General features: G+C 43.8%; 2 protein-coding genes across 9 annotated transcripts in view; one reads left to right on the top strand and one right to left on the bottom strand.

The window, feature by feature from the left end:
- Positions 1-4,661, top strand: part of LOC133387807 (tripartite motif-containing protein 2-like) — a 54,404-nt gene extending 49,743 nt beyond the window's left edge. For all 6 annotated transcript variants that reach the window (XM_061633400.1, XM_061633435.1, XM_061633410.1 and 3 more), the window contains 2 exons: positions 1,963-2,505; positions 4,310-4,661. In XM_061633400.1, coding sequence (XP_061489384.1) covers positions 1,963-2,505; positions 4,310-4,657 — 891 coding nt within the window. In that variant the 3' untranslated portion in view covers positions 4,658-4,661. The remainder of the gene's footprint in view (positions 1-1,962; positions 2,506-4,309) is intronic.
- Positions 4,662-11,098: 6,437 nt separating this feature from the next.
- On the bottom strand, positions 11,099-24,375 carry LOC133387770 (serine protease inhibitor Kazal-type 4-like). Of its 3 annotated transcripts, XR_009763565.1 has the most exons (6): positions 24,286-24,375; positions 22,800-22,885; positions 16,517-16,560; positions 15,086-15,144; positions 13,949-14,061; positions 11,099-11,464 (listed from the first exon to the last, which is right to left on the bottom strand). XR_009763565.1 is itself a non-coding variant. In XM_061633246.1 (4 exons), exons 1-4 carry the CDS (start codon positions 20,988-20,990, stop codon positions 11,422-11,424), a joined length of 264 nt encoding a protein of 87 aa, XP_061489230.1. In that variant the 5' UTR covers positions 20,991-21,063; the 3' UTR covers positions 11,099-11,421. The 3 variants fall into 3 exon arrangements, 1 of the variants encoding a protein (XP_061489230.1); XR_009763564.1 differs by lacking the exon at positions 15,086-15,144; XM_061633246.1 differs by lacking the exons at positions 15,086-15,144; positions 22,800-22,885; positions 24,286-24,375 and adding an exon at positions 20,927-21,063.
- Between the last annotated feature and the right edge of the window lie 303 nt (positions 24,376-24,678).

Raw genomic sequence — 24,678 nt, 5'->3', positions numbered from 1 at the left:
TTTGGGTTCCATGACAAAAAAAGGCAAGAATGTAAATGTAAGGAAAAAAATAAACAATAGAAATCTGGCACTAACCGCAAGAAACCAGTGGGGGGAGCGTTTTTACTTTCTTGGAACATTCTTTTGCGGGCAGCTGACCTCAAAGCTGACCTCTAGCAGAGTAATTCAGGAGCCAGTATCAACCTGCTGGAGCTCATCCCTTGGTGGGCTGGGGAGGCTTTCTCACTACAGGAAACCATTATCTCCCTATAAAATCCCAGTTTGCTGTGCTATAAGTTACTGCTCGTGACCATCAGTTGAGAGTGGATCACACCAACTCTGGGTCTCATATTAATTTGTTTTCCACATTGAAAAAATGACCCAGACTTCTGTCTTTTACATTTCCTTTGCCTTTTGGCTCCAACCATGTATAATTGTGTTGTTTTTCCTCTGTCTACACAGTAACACAGTTTTTAGACTCCAGACTAAGCACCCCTCCTATTTATGGTGCATTAATCCTGATGTGTTTGTGCAAAGCTTATGGGGAGGTTATATTATATCTGGTCTTCCTGGAACATTTGTTCTGATTTGAGTGCGGGACAGTTATACACAGCATTCATCCTACATTCATCCTGATTTGCTTGCAGGGTGTCTGCACATCTTCCTATTAGTCATTTGTTGTTTCTCCTATACTTTTCAATGCATTTCCACACCATTTTCCAAACCACAAAAAGTCCAGATTTATTTATTTTTTAAGTGGATTTGTTGCACCAAGGTGCCAGAATGCTTGAATAATGCAAAATAGTGACAGTCTGGAGGCTCCCTTAATGGTTTCATAGAAATACCCTCCTCAGGAATTGGGGGCCCTCCTGCTCACTCTGCTGTGTGGGGCCTCTAGACATCAGCCCCAAGGTCCTGCCATGGCACCATCACTCTGTTTACACCACTTTAGGACAGAGAACACCTGTTGGTTGCTGGGATTCCTGCAAAGCAGAGACACTTTTTTTGCCTTCCCCGAGTCTCATATTAATTTGGCATCCATTACTGCTACTGCAACATGTTTCCACCAGGTGACTCTCCAAACTCATAATGCTTTTGCTTGGCTTTGCTTGGCTTTCCTTTGCAGGGGGGTTGCTTGGCTGGCTATATAGAGCTGTGTAGGCGAGTATCTCCTCTTCTCACACCATTTCCATAAGAAACATTAGGAAGGCCCCTTATACTCAGTCAGACCCACTGGTCCATCTAGCTCAGTATTGTCTACACAGACTGGCAGCGGCTCTCCAGGGTTTCAGGCAGGAATTCTCTCCCAGCCCTACCTGGAGGTGCTGGGGATTCAACCTGTCTACCTGGGACCTTCTGCATGCAAGGCAGATGCTCTGGTACTGAGCTACGGCCTTTCCTTGTGTTGGCAGTATGCAGAAGGTACTGGTGACGAATGGTTTGCTCTGGTCTTAAGAAGACTTCAGAATAGGGTTAGACAAATTCAAGGAGAAAAATTCCATGAATGGCAAATAGCCAAAACAGTCCAAAATGGAACTTCCATGAGCAGAGACAGTATACCTCAAATTAACATTTACACAGGGTACAAATAACCACAAGACAGCCATCCTTTGCTTACAGGCTTTCTAGAGGCATCTGGGTAGCCATTCCTGAAAGCAGGACTAGATGGACTCATGATCTGATCCAGAAAGGAGATCCCTATGTTCTTAAACAAGAGAGCATATTCAAGATTTTTTAGTTGTGCTTAATTGTGAAGAGGTCCAGGATATGCCCAGTTGCTTTGTAAGGTTAAAAGCTACACCAGAGGAGGTGTAATTTCCTTTTTTATAACCAGACTATAGAAGCCTGAAGCTCCCTAATTTAGGGGATCACTTTGTGGATCTGTGGGGTCTGTAGCAGACTAAAGCTTTTGCCACAAATTGTGTTTAGTAGCCTAAAAGGTGCTGCAAGACTATCTGTTGTTTTTCCTTTTTCGTTTGTTAGATAGAACAAACTCTCAGATTTAATAACAAATGGAAACTTTCTGGAATCCAGAAGATACATTATAATTCTCTAGAAAAAATCCTAGGAGGGTTTGGTACAATCCCTGGAAAGTTGATCTGGCCAACCAGTCTAACAACAACTCCCGAAGGTGACTTAGCAGTGAAAGACAGTGGAACCAGACAGATCCAGATCTATAGCGCAGATGGCCACACTAAGCAAAGGTTTTCTTATGGATTTGAACCAATAAAAGGGATGGGAGACATTACCTGCATGAAAAATGGTGTGTTACTCGTGACCAATGGGACCAGGATCATCCAGCTCTTTACCAAAGATGGTGAGCTGATTCATGAACTGAAGTCTCCAAAAGTAACCTGGCCTTGTTCGTATGGGATAGCAGTCCTGAAAGCTAACAAAATTGCAGTGTCAGACTGGTCCAATGGAGGAAAAGTTAACATCATTGGAGTGGACTGGAGAATGAACACAATCCTGAAGACACACTCAATAGAAGGATTTCACAGGCCAGTGGGAGTGGCAGTCAATAAGGTATGTCGTGATGCCCAGAAAAGTAAAAAGTTTAGTAACAAATCTATGTATTAGTTGGGAGCACAGAATGTGTCACACCTAAATTTAAAAAAGTTAAATGAGCAGTAACTTTAAAAGGGGGGACATTTGGGGGTTTGCAAAGGGAGGCAGCATCAGGACCACCACATACTCCTTCTGTGGACTCCTCCCGACATCCTTGTTCAGGACTGTTTTGAGCGTCCCGGCTGCTTATGACCCCACCCACTCAGCCATACTTGTAGCATTTGTCTGAGTGCCAGGGTAGCTAAAATGGATCTTTGTTCTGATCTGGCAAGGCAATTGAAAGGAGAACTGAGTTTGCAATTTGGAAAATATGCAGTCAGGAACCAGCACATATTTCAATAGGATATACACGATGACTTAGCTGTGGATTGGATTGATACCTTCAAATCTATTCATCGTTGGGGGTCTTTTTCACAGATTGTTTGCAACAAGTGCTGAGCCACAGGGGGAAATATGTTTCAACTGATATGCATGCATAGAACCTTTCTGATCTGCAAAGGGAGATACACATGCAAAAATAGGTTTCTACAGGTATAGTTGATGTGGATGGAAATATGTCTGGATCCCACTGGATTGGCTGGATGGGATATTTTGATGGGGATGGGATTCAGAACCTCTCCTGGCTAGGAGCATTCACTCTTGCACATGCCTAGTACCTCTGCACAACTAGACCTCAAATTGGGGGGTGTCAGTATTTTTAAGCAGCCCATAATTTATTTCTGGCCTTGTCAAGTGGGTGCTCCTTTATTTCTTTGCTTCTTCCTTTCCCTACCTAATCTCATCAATACTTGGAGCAGCATGTTCAAGTAGATGGATATTTACTCTCTGAAATCATCTGATTAAAGGCATCAGTCCAAACCACAACTCAGAAGAAACACATCCCAGTAAAATATGTGCAGGTCTATGCTTAAACTTTTGACAAATAGCAAATTCTGTTCTTCTTGTGTGGCAGACTGGTACAGGGTTGTATCCAATGCTGTGTGCACAGAGTTCGGCTCACACAATGCACTTCCCCTTCCTCTCACTACCCCCACCTCCAAATCTGACCTGGAGGGTCCTCCAACCCTCTGGGGCAGATTTTGAGGGTGTGCCGGGAGGATACAGGGGAGGGGAAAATTCTGTTGCAGAAGCGGAAGTCTGCTGTGTTAGTGGAACAGCAGCATTGGGTATAACCCATAATGTCTAGAGACCACTGACCTTGGGTTGTGAATCTGAATATCTGTGCAACCACAAAAAATCTGATCTGATTCTTGCGCAGTTGAGAGTGAAGAAACAGCAGCGGACAGCAAACTAAAAAAAGGCCAGGAAGAGGAAGTTCCCTAGTTGCTCAAACTGGTGGCTAAGCCTGACCTGGAAAGGTCATGGAGTTATCAACTGATCTAATCTATCACCTGGTCTATCTTTGACCTGATCTATCTTTGACTGGTCTCTATGAAATTCTATCATTTGGCAGTACCTGAGCAGTAACACACATGCTAAATCCTTGCCTGACAGCTCTCAGGTCACCAGTTAGATCTGCTATGGGCTCAAGACCTCATCCCAAGTGACCTTGGGCCAGTTACTAACTCTCACTAGATCCTACATTGAAAAGCTGTTGTGAGGATATTGCCCTTTTAGAAGATGGATGAGATGGATGAGGGGGGGAGGTGTTTATCAAATTATGAAGTGTCTTTTCTAAGATTTAGAGAAAATGAAATCTCTCACATTAATATTGTTCTCCTTCCTCCCCACCCCTGACCACACCACAACCTCACCACCATAGAGTGAAGAGATATTAGTCACAGAAGGGCAGCTTTTTGGAAAATTCCAGGGCTGCTGCATCAAAATTATCGACCGGGAAAGAAGTGTGAAAAGGACCATTGGGCCCCAGTATGGGAGAAAATTCACTTTTGAAAATCCTTCTGGCATCTGTGAGGATTGTCATGGGAACATGTTTGTATCCGACGAAGGACAAAACTGCATTGTGATGTTTAATCCCGACTCATCCCTCAGTGCTGTTGTGGTGTCTGAGGGCTTGCAAGGGCCTAGTGGCCTCTCCGTGATGGACCATGGGATGATAGCTGTAGCAGACTGCTACAACCACTGTGTTAAAATCTATAGGTACAAATAAGTAAGTTGCTGTCATTGTTCGGTCAGGGAACTACCTGGAATAAACACAACTGAGAATATTGGCACATTCATATTCATTAGGGATATATATATATGTCCCCCACTCACCCACCCACTTTGCAGGGAGATATCAAATGGACAGGACTACTCTAGGGCAGGGGTGGAAAACTTTTTCCTGTCAAGCATTACATTTTCTCGGGTAATCTGTCAGTGGGTGAGGCACCCCCTTTTTTCTCTCTCTGCCACCCCCTCATCCCCCTCCTGGCCACCAACATCAAATGATGTATGTTTGCCCACCCCTGCTCTAGGACTGTTCTTCACAGAAGGCAACACCACTGCAGCCATACTCCATGGGGCAGGGATGGGGAATGTGTGGTCATCTATTAGAGTGAATGAGGCCATGCCCCACAACCTCAGCCTTCCCTTACTTGCCTGCCTTCTTCCAACCAGGTGGGGTGGTTTTGCCTGACATTGGCTCAGGCTTCACCTACTGTTGGGCTCTCTGCTTTCCACCCTACCAGTCCCAATGGGCACCAGCCCATATGTTGCTGGACTACAACTGCCATCATCACTGACCAATGTATATGTTGGCTGGGGCTGATGAGAGTTGGAGTCCAGCAACATCTGGAAGGCTACAGGTTACCCAATCCCACCATAAGGCACTTGCATACCCTTCCCCAAGATGTTCACCCCTTGTATGTCCAGAGTCAGCAAAGGAAAGGAGAGACATGGGTAATTTCTCCCTTCCCAAGTCTCCTGGGCCTTGGTTGCTAAGTTTTGCTTAAGGGTGGAAGAAAGCAGATGTGTTCTGCTGAGTATCAGCTTCTTACTCCAGCTCAGCATCTGTGAACTGCTCTGCCAAATGTCAGCTTGAAAGGCCTTTAAAAATGAAGCAGGCTCCACCCACTGCATGATGCAACGTGCTCCAATGAAGCTGTGACACGACCTTTTGAAAGAAAAGGAGGGATGTAGGTGTGAAAGGCAGATCACAAGGATGAGAGACAGACTGCATCATCTTCTCATGGCTCCTTTTGGAAGGAAAGGCAGCATATACATTTAAAAATAATGCTGTTTTTCGATGACCGAGAATATAAAAATGAACTGGGTCAGGCTTATTACAAATATGTCCTGTATTAGATAACCCTAGTTTTCGGTTCATAGTAGGGCTGCAGCCTGTAAATCAAGTAATCAATTAGCATGGACGATTAAAACACATTTTGATAGATAAAAATGGTTCCCCAATTTTTAGATATTATTTTAATATAAGTGTTTTTAATCCAAGAGCCAGTTTGGTGTAGTGGTTAGAGTGTTGTACTAGGTATCACTTGTGTACTGCCTTCAAGTCAATTCCGACTTATGGATACCCTTTGAATAGGGTTTTCATGAGGCTGAGAGGCAGTGACTGGCCCCAGGTCACCCAGTGAGCTTCATGGCTATGTGGGGATTTGAACCATGGCCTCCCAGGTCGTAGTCCAACACCTCAACCACTACACCACACTGGCCTAGGTATTTTATTTATTTAATTTTATTTATAAACCGCCCATAGCCAATGGCTCCCTGGGCGGTGTACAACATACAATAATACAATAAATGAACAAAATCACAGATAAAACTACAAATTCATAATAACATAGCTAAAACATTAAAACAGTAAAATACATAGAAATATATTAAAATGCCTGGGAGAATAGGAAGGTTTTAGCCTGGCGCCGAAAGGATAGCAGCGTAGACGCCAGGTGTACCTCCTCGGGGAGACTGTTCCACAATTCGGGGGCCACCACCGAAAAGGCCCTAGATCTTGTCATTACCCTCCGAGCCTCTCGGTGAGACGGTACTCGGAGGAGGGCCTTAGATGTCGAACGAAGTGTACGGGTAGGTTCATAGCGGGAGAGGCGTACCATCAGATATTGCGGGCCCACACTGTGTAAGGCTTTATAGGTCAATACCAGCACCTTGAATCTGGCCCGGAAACAAATCGGCAACCAGTGCAAATGGGCCAGAATAGGTGTAATATGTGAGGACCGCTTGGTCCTCGTCAGTAGTCTGGCTGCTGCATTTTGCACTAGCTGCAGCTTCCGAACCATCTTCAAGGGCAGCCCAACGTAGAGTGCATTACAGTAATCCAATCTAGAGGTCACTAGAGCATGAACAACTGAGGCGAGGTCGTCACCGCCAAGATAGGGGCGTAGTTGGGCTACCAAACGAAGATGGTAAAATGCATTCCGAGCCACCGAGGCTACCTGAGCCTCGAGTGACAAGGAAGGGTCGAAAAGAACCCCCAGACTACGAACCTGTTCCTTCAGGGGGAGTGTAACCCCATCCAGAACAGGATGAACATCCTCCATCTGAGCGGAAAAGGCACTCACCAACAGTGTCTCAGTCTTGTCTGGATTGAGTTTCAGTTTATTAGCTCCCATCCAGTCCATTATCGCGGTCAGGCAACGGTTCAGCACATCAACAGCCTCACCTGAAGCAGATGAAAAGGAGTAATAGAGTTGTGTGTCATCAGCATACTGATGGCAACGCACTCCAAAACTCCGGATGACCGCACCCAGAGGCTTCATGTAGATGTTGAAAAGCATGGGGGACAGAACCGATCCCTGAGGGACTCCACAATGGAGAGTCCAGGGTATCGAGCAATGTTCCCCAAGCACTACCTTCTGGAGACGATCCGCCAAGTAGGAGCGGAGCCACCGCCAAGCAGTACCTCCAACTCCCAACTCCGCGAGTCTCTCCAGAAGGATACCATGGTCAATGGTATCAAAAGCAGCTGACAGATCCAGGAGAATCAACAGAGTTACACTCCCCCTGTCCCTCTCCCGACAAAGGTCATCGTACAGGGTGACCAAGGCTGTTTCTGTGCCAAAACCGGGCCTAAAACCGGATTGAAACGGATCTAGATAATCGGTTTCATCCAAGAGCGCCTGGAGCTGGCTGGCAACCACCCATTCCAAGACCTTGCCCAGAAATGGAACATTCACTACCGGTCGATAGTTGTTCAAATTATCTGGGTCCAAGGACGACCTCTTCAAGAAAGGTCTCACTACAGCCTCCTTGAGACAACGAGGGACAACTCCCTCACTCAAGGAGGCATTGATCACTTCCTTGGCCCAGCCGGCAGTTCCAGCCCGGCTAGCTTTAACTAGCCAAGAGGGCAAGGGTCGAGTACCGACGTGGTTGCACGCACCAGTCCAAGCATCTTGTCAACTTCCCCAAGCTGCACTGATTGAAACTCATCCAACAACTGAGGACAAGACCGTGATCTAGGTACCTCAATGGATTCAACTGTCCTAACATTAGAGTCGAGGTCCCTACGGATGCATGCAATTTTATTTTGGAAGTGCCCCGCAAACTCGTTGCAGCGGGCTTCAGATGACTCTGTAGTATCCTGAGGGCCAGAGTGTAAAAGCCCACGTACTACCTTAAAAAGCTCCGCTGGGCGGCATAAAGATGATTTAATAGAGGCAGCAAAATAACACTTTTTTGCTGTCCTTACCGCTTCTATGTACAACTTAGTAGAGGCACTTACCAAAGCATAATTGCATCCGTCAGGAGTTCGCCTCCACCTACACTCAAGCCTCCTCCTCTCTTGTTTCATCACTCTCAGCTCCAGGGTATACCACGGAGCTGTATGAGCTCTACATCGAAGGGGGCGTGCAGGAGCGATCGTGTCAACAGCCCGGGTCATTTCCGTATTCCACAGTTCAACCAGGGCCTCGACAGGAGCACTAGTCTTATCAGCCGGAAAATCTCCCAGAGCCGTCTGAAAACCCAAAGGATCCATTAGTCTCCAGGAGCGGACCAACTTAATAGGTCCCCCACCTTTGCAGAGGGAAAGGGACGCCGTAAGTCTAAATCTCAGCAGGCGGTGATCTGTCCATGACAATGGGGTAGATGAAAAACACCCCACCTGCAGGTCACCATCTCCATGTCCAGTGGTGAAGATCAAATCAAGAGTATGTCCCGACACATGCGTTGGTCCAGTACAAAATTGAGACAGCCCCATTGTTGTCATGGCGGCAATGAAGTCCTGAGCTGCCCCTGATAAGACAGCCTCGGCGTGGATATTGAAATCCCCCAGTACCAAAAGTCTAGGGGATCCCAACAACACCTCCAAGACTATCTTGGTCAGCTCAGCTAGGGAAGCTGTTGGGCAGCAAGGTGGGCGGTACACCAACAGAATTCCCAATCTGTCTCGCTGGCCCAACACAAGGTGGAGACACTCCAGGCCAGTCACCGCCTGGACAGGGTGCCTGGTGAGGAGAAAAGAACTCTTATAGACCACAGCAACCCCCCCTCCCCGGCCCTCGGATCTACCACAGTGCTGGACCATATACCCGGGTGGGCAAAGCTGGGAAAGGGCAACTCCTCCCTGCTCCCCCACCCAGGTCTCGGTTATGCATGCCAGGTCGGCGCTCTCCTCCACAATTACATCATGGACTAGGGAGGTTTTATTATATACCGACCTGGCATTTAAAAGCAGCACTTGGAGATTCGAGAGCTGGCTGATAGGACAACCCGAAATCCTGTGGATATGAGGAGAATCGGAACAAGGCACAGACACGACTTGTCTGTGTCACCTAGGTGACCTGGTTTCAGCTCCTCACTGAGCCATAATGCTCACTGGATGACCTTGGAGCCAGTCACTAACTGATGTTAACCAAAGTTCATATTCTGTGTAAATATAAATTCTATATGAATGTGAAGAGGACTCAGTCCTATGCATGATGTACTGGTATATTCCAATAACTTGACGGACCAACAAAAGGGATGGATCTAACAACCCCAAACTGTGAACCTACTCCTTAGGGAAAGTCCAACCTTGTCTAGAGTAGGTAGAATACTACCTCCCAAAACCACCAATCCATTCGTTGACAGTGCTTCCGTTTTGTTTGGATTGAGTTTCAGTTTATTAGCTCTCATCTAGCCCATTGCCAATTCCAGGCACACATTCAGTATATTCACCCCTTTACCTAGTTCAGATAAAAGGAAAAGAAGAGCTAAGTGTTTCATGATGGCACCATCTCCAGCCAGCCTCTCCCATTAGCCTTATGCAGATAGTAAACAGCATGTGGAACAAAGTACAACCTTTGGAACATCACAGCACAAGTCCCATGGTGTCAAAGAACAGCTTCCCCAGCACCATCTTCTGGAATCTGCTTTCCAGGTAGGAGCAAAACAACCCAAGACCAGTGCCTTGAGGCTTTCTACCAGATGACACCATGGACAAGGGTACTGAAGGTCCCACATTAATCCAGACAAATCAACAATACCACATTCTCTCCAGCTCTCTCCCTCTGAAGATCATGCACTGGGACAACCAAGGCAATTTCACACACACTCACACACATGCTCCTCCATTTAGGAGCGCACCAGAAATAGTTGTGAACATGGCTGGAAAAGAAATAAAAGCATAGAGGAAGTAGTGGGTGTAGAAAAGTGACAATTTATTCGCCCACCCCAAAACACAAACAAATAATCTATGACCCCAAGTGGAGCCTGATTTTCCCCAATTTATCGGATTATCCCTGTATTGGGAAAACATGAATTTGCAGGGGAAAGCATCACGACTGGTGTTGTTTGAGGGTAGTGTCATGTGGACTATGAAAATTAAATTGGAACACAAACAGCTGCAAACATACAGTACACTCCGGTGTGGACAAGCCCTTAGACCCAGCCAGTCACTCATACTCATATATACATACAGATGGGGTATCAACTAAGAAGGGTGCAAAGGTTGATCAAGAATGTGGTAGGCTGCACGTCTCCATGTTCTCAGACTGTAATTCTCCCAAATTATCTGCGAAAATGAAACTAGGCAGCTCTATAATAGCATCTTCCTCTGTAGTGTGGTGGAGCCATCACTCCTTTTTGCTGGCACAGAAATCCTCAGGGCCAAATTATACATGCTGCAGAGCAGTAAGTGTATCTCCCATCTCTCTCTCTTTCTGTAAAAAGCAGCCATGGGGTGAGAGTTTGATTTAGATCAGGAGGATCATGGTGCTGTGAAACAGAATAACTCTTTCCCCACACCATTTCCTCCCAGTGAAAATCTCTCTATGTGTCACACACACAGAGAGAGAAAGTAATGGAATATTTGCCCCATTGGGAAAAAACAAATTTGTCTTTCATGGATAAATAGCTGCTGGGTGGTGGTGGAGTATTTTCATCCAGGCAGGGGAGGAGGAAGAGGAAGCACAGAAGGGAAGGATTGAACAGTCTCCTCTTCCAGTCCTAAATCAAATCTCCTGAACACACAAACATGAGCAGCTGTTTGATAACACCAAAGGCCCATCTAGTTCAGCATTCTGTTCCCACACTGGCCAACTAGATGCCTATGGGAAGCTCACAAAGAGGGCATGAATGCAATAGCACCCATGCACCTGCTTTTTGCAAAAATGTGAAGAGACAGGAGATCCAATCCCTAGTTTCCAACATCTTTATTTTTGCTCTCAGGATTTGGCTTTTCAAAACCATTATGCACTTGAAAATCTTGAATGTTAAAAAACAAGAATGACTTGGCCCTCTTAAACAATTATTTTGTTTAAATCAACATACAAGGTTACTGTAGCACTATCAGTGTAGTCACTGTTTGGGGGCAAAGCAAAACCCAGCAACATGAAGTCAAGCAGTATAAAGCTCTTAAGAACTTTTTATTTTGTAATCTATTAAACTCTGATTAATCAGCTTTAGTGCCATTTTATACTGGAATATATATATTCCAATATATATTGGAATTGAAACAGAAGCATCCTCCATATTTCATCATACTTCATCCTTCACAATTTTGATGTCCTTGTGATGTTCCCTAAAAAGTGAAAGACAGGAGAGAGAAAAGTGGGGGAGAGCATTCGTCTTCAAAAATACATGTGTTGATGGGGACGAAAGCTGATATCAGGTTCTTGCTGAGGTGATAAATCTGCACTTGGGTGATACAACATCAGGCTGAAGGCAAGGGCTAACACAGAATGGAATGCTCTGCCACTAAACATCCATACATATTGAAAACTAGCATGTCCAGGAGAAGTATAGGATAGAAACCATCTCTCTACTTTTTGGAAGGAAGGAGCATTCCATTATGTGAGTCCCCCCCCGCACTGCCCAGAAACCATATCAGTGAGAAGAACCAGACTTAAAGTGAGCCGATTTTCAATCAAGAGATGTGGACTGTAATCCTCTAAGTGTGAGTACTTCTCTTGGAATCAGTGGGACTTATATCTGAGTAAACAGGTTTGTATTCCAAATCTGTTTTAAAAAATAAATAAATCCTACATCTGTAAAAACAGAAGGGCTACAAATTTAGTTGTCATTTTCTTTACTGAATTAACATCCATAAGTGACACATTCCAGAGTGATACCGCAACCCAAGCTCACCTGCTTGGGAGTAAGCTCCACTGAAACTAACCCCTGAATCACCTTTGGACAAATGCAGGATGTATATCTGCAATCCTAGACATGGGAATAAACCTCAACTGAACATTCTGGGATTTACCTCTGAGTAAATATGCATAGGATCAAACTGCATAGCTTATTCTTAGTATCACTTGTGAGAAATGCCTGCAGTCTGCATTTGAAAATAGCACCCAAAGGCATTCTGTATTACCTATCATCTCTGTGAGTTTGAGATTTCAGGACTACAATGAATATACACAGGGATAAGCAACATGGTGCTCTGTGGTTGTTGTTGGACTTCAGCTCCCATCAATGGCTCCCAATGGCTATGTTGGCTGGGGCTGAAGAGAGTTGCAAGTTGCCTACACCTGGGTATGTCAACTGCAGTCCTGAAATCTCAAACCCTAAGAGTCCATGAGACACTAGCAGGGTGAGTCTTAGGCAGGGATGGAGAGATCTGTCAATTTTGGTTCTCTCAGTGTCTCATTTTTCCAATCTTAAATTTGGATCTCCATATTTCTGTAGCAATTTGCAATTTTTTAAAAGAAAACCCTCATGAAAATTCTCCAGCATTTTAATGCGAATTTCTCCTAATAAACACATTTTGGTAGGTGCTTTTGACTAATGCGCACATTTTTGCAAGCCATTTCTCGTCACATAATGCATTTTTTGCATGTTATTTTCACTCATATATATATTTTATGCACATTTCCCCCTAATATATGCATTTTGGTTTGGCTGGCAAATTGCATCACAAAATTCAAAGGGTGAATTTCGAAGGATGGCTGTGTTTCAGTTCTCATATTGTTGCAGAAAGTGCAGATTTGATAGATTTGGCTTCAAATGTGAAATGAATCAAAATCCTCACCCATCCCTGGTCTTAAGTAAGACTTATCAATCTATTCATGTTTAACCTTACACTTTTCTGTTTGGAAAATAATCAAAGCAGCTAATAAACTGTAAAGCAACAATAAAAAATTAGTAAGAACAACAACAAAATGGCTTAAGATAACAGCCAATACAGTTAAACAGCTCAGTATATCATTATTAAAAAGGTTAATACATTATAAAGATCCAGATGTCCGTTAGAATAAAAATGTGTTCAAAGCCCACTGAAAGACAAGCAAAGGCAGACCTCCCTTGAGAGGATGTTCAATAGCCTTGGTGCCACAACAAGGGAAGTCCTGCCTGTCACTGTACATCTGACAGCAGGGGATCACAGAACAGGGCCTCCAATTTTGACAGTGTTCACACAGATTGATATGGGAGGAGACAGTTCTTGATATCCTGCTCCCAGACTATTTAGGGCTTTAATGGTCAAAGCCAGCACTTTGAAACAAGCCCAGAAACAAATTGGTCAGCTGTAAAGTTGTATGATATAATCTGCTGCCCCTAATTAATAACTTGGAGGTCACATTTCTAAACCAACTGAAGCTTCCAAACTGTTTTCAAAGGCAGCCCTACACATAGAGCATACTATACTAATCTAATCTAGATCCAGCATTTATAACTGAGCCTGGCCAGATCTGATTGATCTAAGAACGGGTGCAGCAGGCACACCAAACAAAGCTGGCACTCCCAGCTATTGCTGCTGCCTGCTCATCCAGGAATATTCCCAAAGTGCTGCTTCTTAAAAGGGAAGTGCAACCCTGCCCAAAACAAACTGTACACCTCACTGCAGACTGTCAGTACCCAAACCATCAGTACGTCCATTTCATTTGGGTTAAGTCTGCAACTGATATTATTTTCCCAAGACTTGTGTTCAAGAGATGCTACTGCTTCTAAAGATCTCACACTGCAGCAGTTGCAGCTACTGCTGCAGCTGACTTGCTAAAAGGAAAAGTTATGGAGTGGAGGAAGAAGAGGAGAGGCACTCAGAAGAACAATCTCTTGGGCTTACCTGCAGTAAATGCAGAGCTCACACTCATTTTGGTAGGTCATCCCATTGCTGCCACAAACAGGGTTGTGGTACAAAATACAGATTGGCTGGAGAAAATAGTGAACACAGATAGGCTGCGGACAAAACACAAAGATGGTTGTGGATGTGTAAGACTCTTTGGGCTGTATTCAACTAACTCATCGCACTAGCGGAAGCCAGTGCAAGGATTACCACTAGCATAATACGACTCTTCCCTCTCCTCCCCCTGCATGCCCCGCCCTCCCCAAATCTGTTCTGAAGGGTCAAGAGAACCTCCAGAACAGCACATGGGGGAGATTGTTCCATCAGCAAGAATGATCTCCTTTGTGTTATGTTGAATATAACACTTTGCTTCTAAATTAAGGCTGTCAAGTATTGTAGTTAAGTAATGTCCTTGACTCTGGTGATGAAGTACTTCCATAAGACCAGGGTGGAAGTATTTTTATTCTATCATACATCAGGGGTTGGGAACCTTTTTCAGCCTGAGGGCCCCATTGCCTTCTGGGTAAACATCCAGGGAGCACATGCTGGTGGTTGGGGCCAGAGGCAAAAGCTGGCAATGCAACAAAATTTTATCTTAGTAGAGTAGATGCACTTCTACACACACTTGTCCACCCTCTCTGTCCTCCATCTAAGCAAGCAAGCTGAAGTGTAGGTAAAGGGAGGTGACAATAACCCTTTATTTCCTGACCAGCAACACCTGAACCAGCTCTGGGCACTTCCTTGGGAGGGCTCTGGCTTGTATTTTGGTCAAGGATAAAAGAAGGTGCCGCTCTAGGTGGCAGGGCATGCAATGACAGAGTGATCCCTGCAGGGGGCAACCCTGTGGGGCCAACCCTTAAGAAGGGATGTGCTAGAATTCTGCCCAGTTTGGATTTGGTACTGGATGTCCATTCAGGCGCTTATTCGCCGTCATTGTGGATCAGATTTTTATGTAGCAATTTTCCATTGATATTTTTGAAAACAGATTTTTTAAAATTTGCGTCTAAAATATTGATAGTAAGAACGATAATTTTATTGATATTTCCTTTCATTTATCAATGTTTCCTTTCAAAATATTGATATTTCCTTTAAAATTACTGATATTGCCTTTAAAAATATTGATATTAATATCAATACCTGGTCATGTTGTACACCGCCCTGGGAGCTGCCAGCTATAGGGCGGTTTAGAAATGCAACTAAATAAAAAATAAATAAATAAATTATTTTTGCAATAAAAAATAGATGGGTAAAAGCAGTGACTAGCGGATGAAGAACAAACTTGAATTGATGCTGGCTTGTTAGGCTGATGGAATGCTTTCTAACTGGCACCAGCCAATGGATCTCATACCTACCCCTAAGGGTGTTGTCCCTTTGGGGAGGAGTGAGGGACACTCTCTTTGTTGTGTTACTATACTTCCCCATCTGGGAGAGTAAAGGAGTGGTATTTAGTGGGCCTCCCTGTGTGAGAGGTGGGTTGGTTTCATATATACCCTCTGTTTTTTTGGGGGGGGAGGTTCTGATGGCTTTAATGGGAGTCTGGGGTGAGAAGCCAAAGTGAAGGAGAGGATCAAAGCCTTCTATTGTTGACAAAAGAGTGACTTTCTGTAAGGACTGATGAAGAGCTGATTTTTTAGCACTTCACATGATCAGATATGAGGATGCTCTGGGTAGGGTGCCCTCTGGAAGGCCACCTCCTCTGTCAGTGGGCCCTGGCATGTTTATGCCCAGTGTTTTTTATGCAGAATCCCAGATCTCCTACCCCTTTCCTTCCCTCTTTTTCCTAAACAATTTTTTTTGTTTTAAACTTTGCTTACAATATGGCTGTCCCCCCACCCACCATATTAATTTGCCCAGAGGCATCTGTACATATATATATATATTAGCATATGCAAATTTCATGGAAATCTGTGTCATGGGCTATGGACCTGTGCCCCTGAACCCTTTAAGTACTTAGCAACACCCTTGGTGACAACCATCCAACATCACAACAACAATGTGACGTGTGGCATGGACTAGAAAGAGAAAGATAGGGGCCTATCTCAGGGGTAGGGAACCTTTGGCCCTCCAGAGGTTGCTGAACTCTAACTCTCTTCAGCCTCAGCAAGCATGGCCAATGGCCAGAGATAATGAGAGCCATAGATCAGCGACATCTGGAGGACGAAAGGTTCCCCATACCTGGCCTCTGTAGTTTACCATTCTGTTTCTCACAGTGACCAACCAGAAGCCTCTGGGAAGCCCACAAGCAGAACAAGAGTGCAATAATGATCTCCTACTCTTGTTTTCAGCGACTGCTTATTCAGACGCACAGTGTCTCCAGTACTGAAGGTTGTATGTAGTCATCATGACAAATAGCCAATAATCTACTGTACTAGTTAAAGGTACCCTATATATATATATATATATATATATATTTTTTTTAAAGAAAGACCAAAGACATTTTTGAATGTTTATGAGAAACAAACAATCAATCAAATACAGACATGTAAATAACTGGACAGTTCTGGTACACTGACTTTTTAGCCATATTGCTGGATATAATAAAGCTAGCTATACCCAAAACAAGCTTACATGTCTTGGTAGTTTTCTTCCTCCGTATCCTTCAGTGCTTTTGTCTGAAAGAAAAATGTCTGCTTATGAAATAAAAAAAATCTGATGTTTTACTTGGGAAAAACAGTATTGTAGATTAAGCTTAATCTTTCAGCATTTCTTGCATGAATACGTGACCACATTATCATGCAATAGTCCCACTGATGTTTTTCACCTTCCATTAAAACAATGAGGGCCACTTCAAAAGCAGCATGTGCAGTAGAAGCAAGACAGCCCCCCCCCCCCGAATAGGCAGTCACTTCCACTTCGGGCAGTGAAATTTGTGGTACCACGCAATCATTTGTGCCAGCAAATGATTATTTCATTATATTTTTCTACCACATGATTTTAATTCTTCTTTTTCTTATTCTTTTTAAAATGTATATGCCACATTTTTATTTATTTATTAATGAAATTTGTAGCTCACCCTTCCTCCCAAAGGAGCCCAAATATGCTTCTAAAGCACTTCTAATGTATAAAAACCAATTATTCAAGCAAATATAAACATCTATAACTAAACCACATAATACAACAACCCTATTAAAACAAGTCAGTTATTAAAACAGGAGAAAATTAGCATTTTCTGTTGTGGGAGAAGGACTGCATGCACCTGCCACGCATTACACTCTGTGCATGTTGACTTACCAGACATGTGCATGGCATTCTGTCTGTGCATGTGAACCCACCATACAGCTGGTGCAGTCAGTTGCAACACTGTTAGACTTATGTTCAGAGACAAGGTAGATACAACGTCACTGTCCCTCAAGCTCTTCCTTCAAACAGATTATCAGCATAAAGCTTCACAAAGGTTACCACCTAAGAGTGTGCAGACCTGAACAAGCATGGATCACTGAAGACCTGAAAACCTGAGGTTTATATCCCAGGAGATTATATCCCGTGCATCATCCTTCAGCATGTGTGGGACCCAGTCCAGTGAGGGAACCCACCGGTAGATAATATTTACCGTATCAAGATAAATATAGAATGATTTCATACCCATGACAAGTGGTACTATAAACTTTGTGAAATTATATGTATACCATTACATTATTTGTTATCAAATGGGAATTATCTCCCCTGAGTCACTTCTGTGGAAGTAGACACACTGCCAATGAAATGAAAATTCCCTCAGTATGATTTACCACTTCCAGTGTGTCTTGGTTGTGTGCAGGTTAAGATGGACCTACTGTTTGCTTTTGTGCTTTTTGGGGGGGCAGGCACAAAGAAGTCTGTTTTATCTGATGCTTTGATCAAAGCACATACAATATACCTCACCCAGGATTTAATTATATTTGTAGAAGCCGGTACATACAAAACTCAGTGTCAATTACAGCTAAAAGAAATGGAAGGGAGGGAGCTTAACTCTTCTTTCAGTCATTTGCAATTGACAGCAGCTTCATCAGGAAACAGAAATGCTTTTCTTTCATAATCCAGATTTGTATGTAATTATCCGTAGCAACACTGCAGGAGATAATGTACACAAAGAGTGCAAAATGGGGAAATTCTACATTGCACTTTTCTTCTCCTTCTGTCCAGGCCTGCACAGCTCACTGACCATGTGCAAAGGTCCAGAGGAGAAAGAATTATGGCAGACAGTAATCCCCACGGCCATCACAATGGGGAAGCACTACATCCCCTTTTCAGGTTATTTCCATGGTGTCTATAACGTGGGTAAAATTGATCCATGATGCCATCTGCTAGTCCACTAAGGGATGCAGACAGAAGATGGGAAGAGAAAGGAGGCAAACCGGGCATATTACAGACTTGCATTGCAGTCCTACATAGATCTACTCGGAAGGAAAGCACTATTGAGTTCAATGGGACTTACTCCCAGGAATATGTGCTTTGGAGGGGGGAGAGAGAAATTCAATTCAGTTCACATGTAAAGGCAAACCTCACTAATTTGCTCTTTCCGAAACAGCACACAAACTGAAATGCAGCCATCCTTTGATATTTGCACTTCTCCAAATTATACAGTGCAGTTTTCCAGCATGCAGTGTGTACAAAGATGCATATACTGATGTAAAGTGCCTATTAAAATGCATATATTAGTGAAAATAACATACAAAAATGCATCACTTTAGGGGAAATTGTTTTGCAAAAATGGGCATATTAAGTAAAATTGCATACAAACATGAGTATATTAGGAGACATTCCCACAGAAATTCTGATGAATTTTCATGGGAACTTTTTTCACAATAAAAATAAATTGCAAACAGATGTGGAAATGTGGAGGACTGAATTTAAGACTGGGAAAATGAGAAACCGAAATGAACAGATTATCCCATCCCTACTTTAGGACTACAGCGTAATTCCACGAACTTCTATAGGTGCTGTTAAACTTTTAACGGAGGATCAGAGGAGCTTCATTTCTCCTATTGCAAGCCCTCCTCAAAAAGATAACACTGCCCTAACAAAACTCTCCTAATAGTGAAACCCTAAGCGTGTTTACTCATTTCATTCAATAGGACTTGCTCCTTGGTAAATGTGATTTAGGATTGCAGTCTGAGCCATCTTTGGCTCGCCTTACCTGCTCCCACCACAGAATCTCATAGTCCAGCCACACTGATCCTTGATCTTCTCCCTGCCTGCAATCCTTGTCTGGTCCATTGGGCATGAGCTCTGGGAAGGAACCATATAATTTCTATGTTCCATACATAGACTAGCGCTTAGGTGGGACTTCTTAAACATGAAATAATAGGCTCATATAGTTGGAGGGGCCCTTGTAGACCATGTAGTCCAACTCGATGCAGAAAATCCAGAGCCAAAGTGATGCCTGCCTGGTGTTAACTGGAAACTACTTGCTGGAAATTGGAGAAGGAGAGAATGCTTTTGCATTCAGGTCCTGCTTGTGAGCTTCCCATTAGGCATGTAGATGGCCACTGAGAGAACAGAATGCTGGATCAGATGGGCCACTGGCTTGATCCAGCAAGGCTCTTCTTCTGTTCCTAAACCCATTAGATCTGATCTGCCCTTTGTGGCAACAGAGAACAAGTTATTGCCCTCTTCTAATGTGATTGGCTCTAGGGATGTGTGAGTATGTCAGTTTCAGTTTCTTTCAGTTTATCATTTCTCCAATCTTAAATTCAGTTCTCCCTATTTCCTCATCAGTTTGCAATTAGTATTAAAAAGCCCTCAAGAAAATTTATCAGGATTTTAGTGCACATTTGTCCTGATTTTTGTATGCAATTTTGTCTAATCCACACATTTTTGCAATGTAATTTTCTCTAAAATAATGCATTTTTGTGTTATTTTCCTTAATATATGCATTTGTATGCAAACTTTATCTTACTATATGCATTTTGTACACACTAATTGGATGGTAAAGTGCACTGCAAAATTTGGAGAAGTGTAAATTTCTAAGGATGGCTGTGTTTTGGTTTTATGTGTTGTTTGGCAATCCATGCTTTAGGACTGCTTGTAATTCAACAACAAATCTTGCTTTTACAAAATGGAAAATGGAAATGGACTGCCTTCAAGTCAATTCCGACTTACGGCGACCCTATGAATAGGGTTTTCGTGGTAAGCGGTATTCAGAGGGGGTTTACCATTGTCTTCCTCTGAGGCAGAGAGGCAGTGACTGGCCCAAGGTCACCCAGTGAGCTTCATGGCTGTGTGGGGATTCGAATCCTGGTCTCCCAGGTCATAGTCCAACACCTTAACCACACTGGCTCTCATTGCTTTTAGGAAACAGGATGAATTTTGTTCTGTGTGTAGTAAAAAACATTATGTCATTTTCTAAAATATGGATATTTTATGTTCCAAAGTTGATTTCACTAATCTGTAGAATCTTTGCTCCTTGCTCATTTAAAAAAAAAAGAACAAAACAAAATTAGTCCTTGCTTTTAGGAAACAGGAGGACTAATTTTGTTTGTTCTGTTTTTTAAACTGAGCAAGGAGCAAAGATTCTACAGGTTAGTGAAATCAACTTTGGGACATAAAATATCTGTATTTTAGAAAATGGCATCTACACACAGAGAGAAATCCGTAGGCAAAGACAGGGATCCCCAACCTTTCTGGGCCTGGAGACACATCTGAAAATGTAAGGAACTGCTGTAGGTACTACAAAATACCCATTTCACAAAAGAAAAGCTGGTGATGCTCAAAATTCCTCCCCCACAAAAAAAAATCTATCTCTGACCCTCCTACAAATAAAACAGACAAAAAAAGCAGCACTCCTCCCTATAACAGGAGCACCCCCTCCAAAAAGATAAAAGTTTTTAAAACTCCTCATTTTTAAAACTATGGAAGGGGCAAGCTTGCAAGGCACCGGGAGGGGGGGTCCTGGGGGCACTGTGGTGTCCACAGATTCCATATTGGGAACCCCAGCTCTAAGGCAATCTATAATATTCCCCATCATTACAACAAAATATAAACTACCCCAGAACTTACCAGTCAAAACAATGAGGCAAAGGCAGAAAAAGAAAGCAGCAACACAACCATTAACATTCATCATTGTGGGCTTGGAGGTTGCCAAATATGAGCAGCAGATCAAAAGACTTTATTTAATCTTGTTTCTGTGCAGCTGTTAGCTGTGTTTCTTTTAAAAGGTAAGAGTGCACAGTGACTAGGGAAGTAGGGGGATGTCTTTTGAGTACTTAACTGTTTCATTTCTCATTATAATTACAGAACAAGTAAGATATTGTTGCATTTGGGCGGTATGTGTTGATTTGCTTTCTTTTTAGCTTTAGTTGGCATTAGAGTTATGTTAGAATTCCGCCCAATTCAGATTTGCTACCAAAATGTCAATTAATTCACTTGTTCTCTATCACTGCGGATCGGATTTTCATGTCACGATTTTCTGCAGCTGTTTTTGAACACTTTTTAAAAAAAAATCCACCTCTAAAATATTGATATTAAGAACAGGGCCGGCTCCAGGCATGCCAGGGCCCTTGGGCATCAGCTTGCCCTGGGCCCCGGCATGTGCACTCGAAGGGGATGAAGCCTCCGCCATCATCTTTGTTGATGGCATGTGTGCGTGCTATGCACGCGCATCTCTGCCATCAACTAAGATGGTGGCCGCGGCTTCAGTACCTTAGGGAAACCGTGGCCGCCATCTTCATTAAGGGCAATGGTAAAAGACAGGAGACAGGTTGTTGAGGCAAGGGAATGGCGGGCAGGCGGATGGTGCCGTGGATCACGGATCGCGGAAGGGGAGCGGAGGGCCCCTCAGGGGCTCCTGTAGCTCTGGGGCCCTCGGGCCAGTGCCCCACCTGGCCGCCCTTTAGAACCGGCCCTGCTTAGAAGTCTATTGTACTCTAAATGAATTCTTAAAGAGTGGCTGGACTTCATGTCTTGCGCAGCAGGAGACATGCCTTAAGCTTTGTTGCAAAGTTTTCACAGTGTATATTTGCCATGGAGGGGGTTGGACATTCCTTAATAATCTCCCACACTTATTTTTTAGTACGATTTGCAGAAAATAACTCCTAAGGAATACCTGCTCTCAGACAAACCTACTACAGGAAAGATTAGAAAATGAGACAGAAACAAGAAAAAAATGTGCACTAAAGAGTAGAAGAGAAAAGCAGCTCTTTAGGACCCCAGGGGTTCCTATAGTCTGGAGTTCAAAAAATTCATTTGTCAAACACATCTCTGGCTTCACCCATTGGTTGAAAACACTGAAAGGTGGGAGCAGCCAGGCTGGGTCATCTCACAGAAATTGCTTAAATGGCCTATACATTTTGTTTTAGAGAGGGGCGGGGGGGGAGAGCGAGTATGTGTGTGTGTAAACACAGAATCTGGGCCCCACACTGGCATGGGCCCTGAACAACATCTCCTGCTAAGGACAGTCAATCATCATGTTGTTTGTATATATTTTTTGCCACAAAATACTGCCTGAGGACATTTGAAGCTGCTTGTAATGTAGAGGGAGAAAGTACTGTGTTAAACCTAAAAGAAAAGGAAGTTCACAGTGAATGAGGCAGGGGTACAAATTCCCTTTGGAAGCAATACAGTAGGGCTCCATTTTTTGGTGGCCCGCTTTTTGGCATTCCGCTAATACGGCAGCTTTCAATTAGAGTAATTAGAGTAAGGCCCCACTCATATGGCACTTGTTCCGCTTTTACGGCGTTTTTCGTGCACCGGGGGCCATTTTATTGATGGAGTTCCGCTTTTCGGTGGGTTTCGCTTTTTGGCGGGAGTCTGGAACGTAACCCGCTGTATGAGTGGGGCCCTACCGTACATTAATTATAATTGCCATCTTCCCTCCCCCCCTCCTGCTCCTATGTGTTTAACAGCTATTTCGGCTGCAATCCTATACACTTACCTGGGAGAAAATCCCATTAAGTTCAGAGGGGCTTGCTTCTGAATAGACATGTCTAGGGTTGCACTGTGATTCCATCTATCATGCAGCTGTGAAGGAAACAGAAACCACATTGGAAGAGGGTCAAGCAAGGTATTCAGTGTCTGGCTTAACAACAGTGCTACCCCCTGCCCCACAGCAAGGTGAGGAATCTGTGGCCCTCCAGATGGTATTTGGGAAAGAACCATAGCTCAGTGGTAAAGTATCTGTTTTGCAAACCGAATATCCCAGGTTCAAACCCTAGCTTCTCCAGGCAGAGCTAGGCATGTCCCTCCTGTGAAACCCTGGACAGCCACAGTCAGTCATCATAGGCCAGGAATGGGGAACCTGTCACTCTTTGGATGTTGCTGGCCTCTCCCATCAGTCCCACAGCCAATGGTCAGGAATGATGGGAGTTGTCGTTCAATAACATCAGCAGGGTCACAGGTTCCTCACCCCTTCTTTCAAGGGTATGTAACTGTGGGTGGAGTTGGTGGCCAATGACCTGTAGTAACAATTCAGAACTCCCCCCCACCCTGAAATATTTCTACAGACACTCTTGCCTTGTACAGGCAATACTGAACTGGACAGGCCAAAGGTCTGACTCTGTAGTATAAGGCTTCCTCTACTCCCCAGACTCCAACTCCCATGAGCCCCAGCCAGCACCGACAATGGTGAGGGATGATAGGAATTACAATCCAACAGTGAGAGTGCTCTTGCACTCAGGTCCTGCTTGCAGACTCCCAGGGCCATCTGGTTGGCTACCGTAAGAATAGGATGCTGGACTAGATGGGCCACTGGCCTGATCCAGCAGGCTCTTCTTACGTTTGTATGTTTATGTAGTGGTTGATTAATGGTCTATGGGGCCCTGCACATAGTCCTTTTGGGGGGGGCCTATTCATTCACCTTTACTATCATATTATTAAACCACTACACTTTAATCATTGTTTGCAGTCAGGTCTCAAAGAATGTATACTAATAATCTGGGGGGGGTACTTCTGTACTTACTGGACGTACCTATAAATCTGCCCCTGCCAACATCTGGAGGGCCAGAGGTCCTCCAACTCTGCTTTAAAAACTGTGACAGACAGAAACTGAACAGGTACAGTTATCCCTCTCTTCCCATGTACGCTGGGGAAAAGCAGCAGCTGCTGCTGAATTCTGGCTAGCTGCTGTCCAAGGTATAGCTAGTAGCCCGACATGGTGGGAGCTGGTAGGAAAACAGCTACTTGCAGCCTTCCTTTCTAAGGCAGACGTGGCCCCTCAAAACGCCTTGTCATTTTTTTTTTAAAAAACTGCTTCATCCTTTACCTTTCTTTGATATCAACCTGACAGACAAAACTTAAAAAGGGGAAATAGTTTTAGTTGCATAGTGATAAGCTGCTTATTAGGTACCGGGCCAAGTTCAAGGTTCTGGTTTTGGTGTACAAACCACTACGCAGCTCAAAAGATACCTGAAAGATCATCTTACCCCTTATATAACCAGTCAGTCCTTGGGTGAGGGCCTCCTGCAGATACCATCTTATCAGGAGGTCTGTTCTGCACAACGAAGGAAGCCGACCTTTAGCGTTGTGGCACCAAGACTTTGGATTCATTCTCTTTAAATATTAGCCAGGCACCACCTCTGTTCTCGTTACTGCGCCTGCTGAAGACCTTCCTCTTTCAACAAGCCTTTTGAGTAGAAACCTTATCCCAGTCTGCATCTGAATTATTTTTAATATGTTTTTAAAGCTTTCTTTTTTTAAAAAAAAAAGGTTTTATTTTAATATGTTTTTAAAGATGCTTTGTTTAATATGTTTCAAAGTCTTTTGTTTTTATATGTTTTAACGAGGTTTTAGTGTTTTTGTTTGCCGCCCTGGGCTCC

The sequence above is a fragment of the Rhineura floridana genome, chromosome 1, assembly GCF_030035675.1.
Source record: "Rhineura floridana isolate rRhiFlo1 chromosome 1, rRhiFlo1.hap2, whole genome shotgun sequence".
Classification (NCBI taxonomy): Eukaryota; Metazoa; Chordata; class Lepidosauria; order Squamata; family Rhineuridae; genus Rhineura; species Rhineura floridana.
This window is presented reverse-complemented; position numbering and strand designations above follow the sequence as displayed.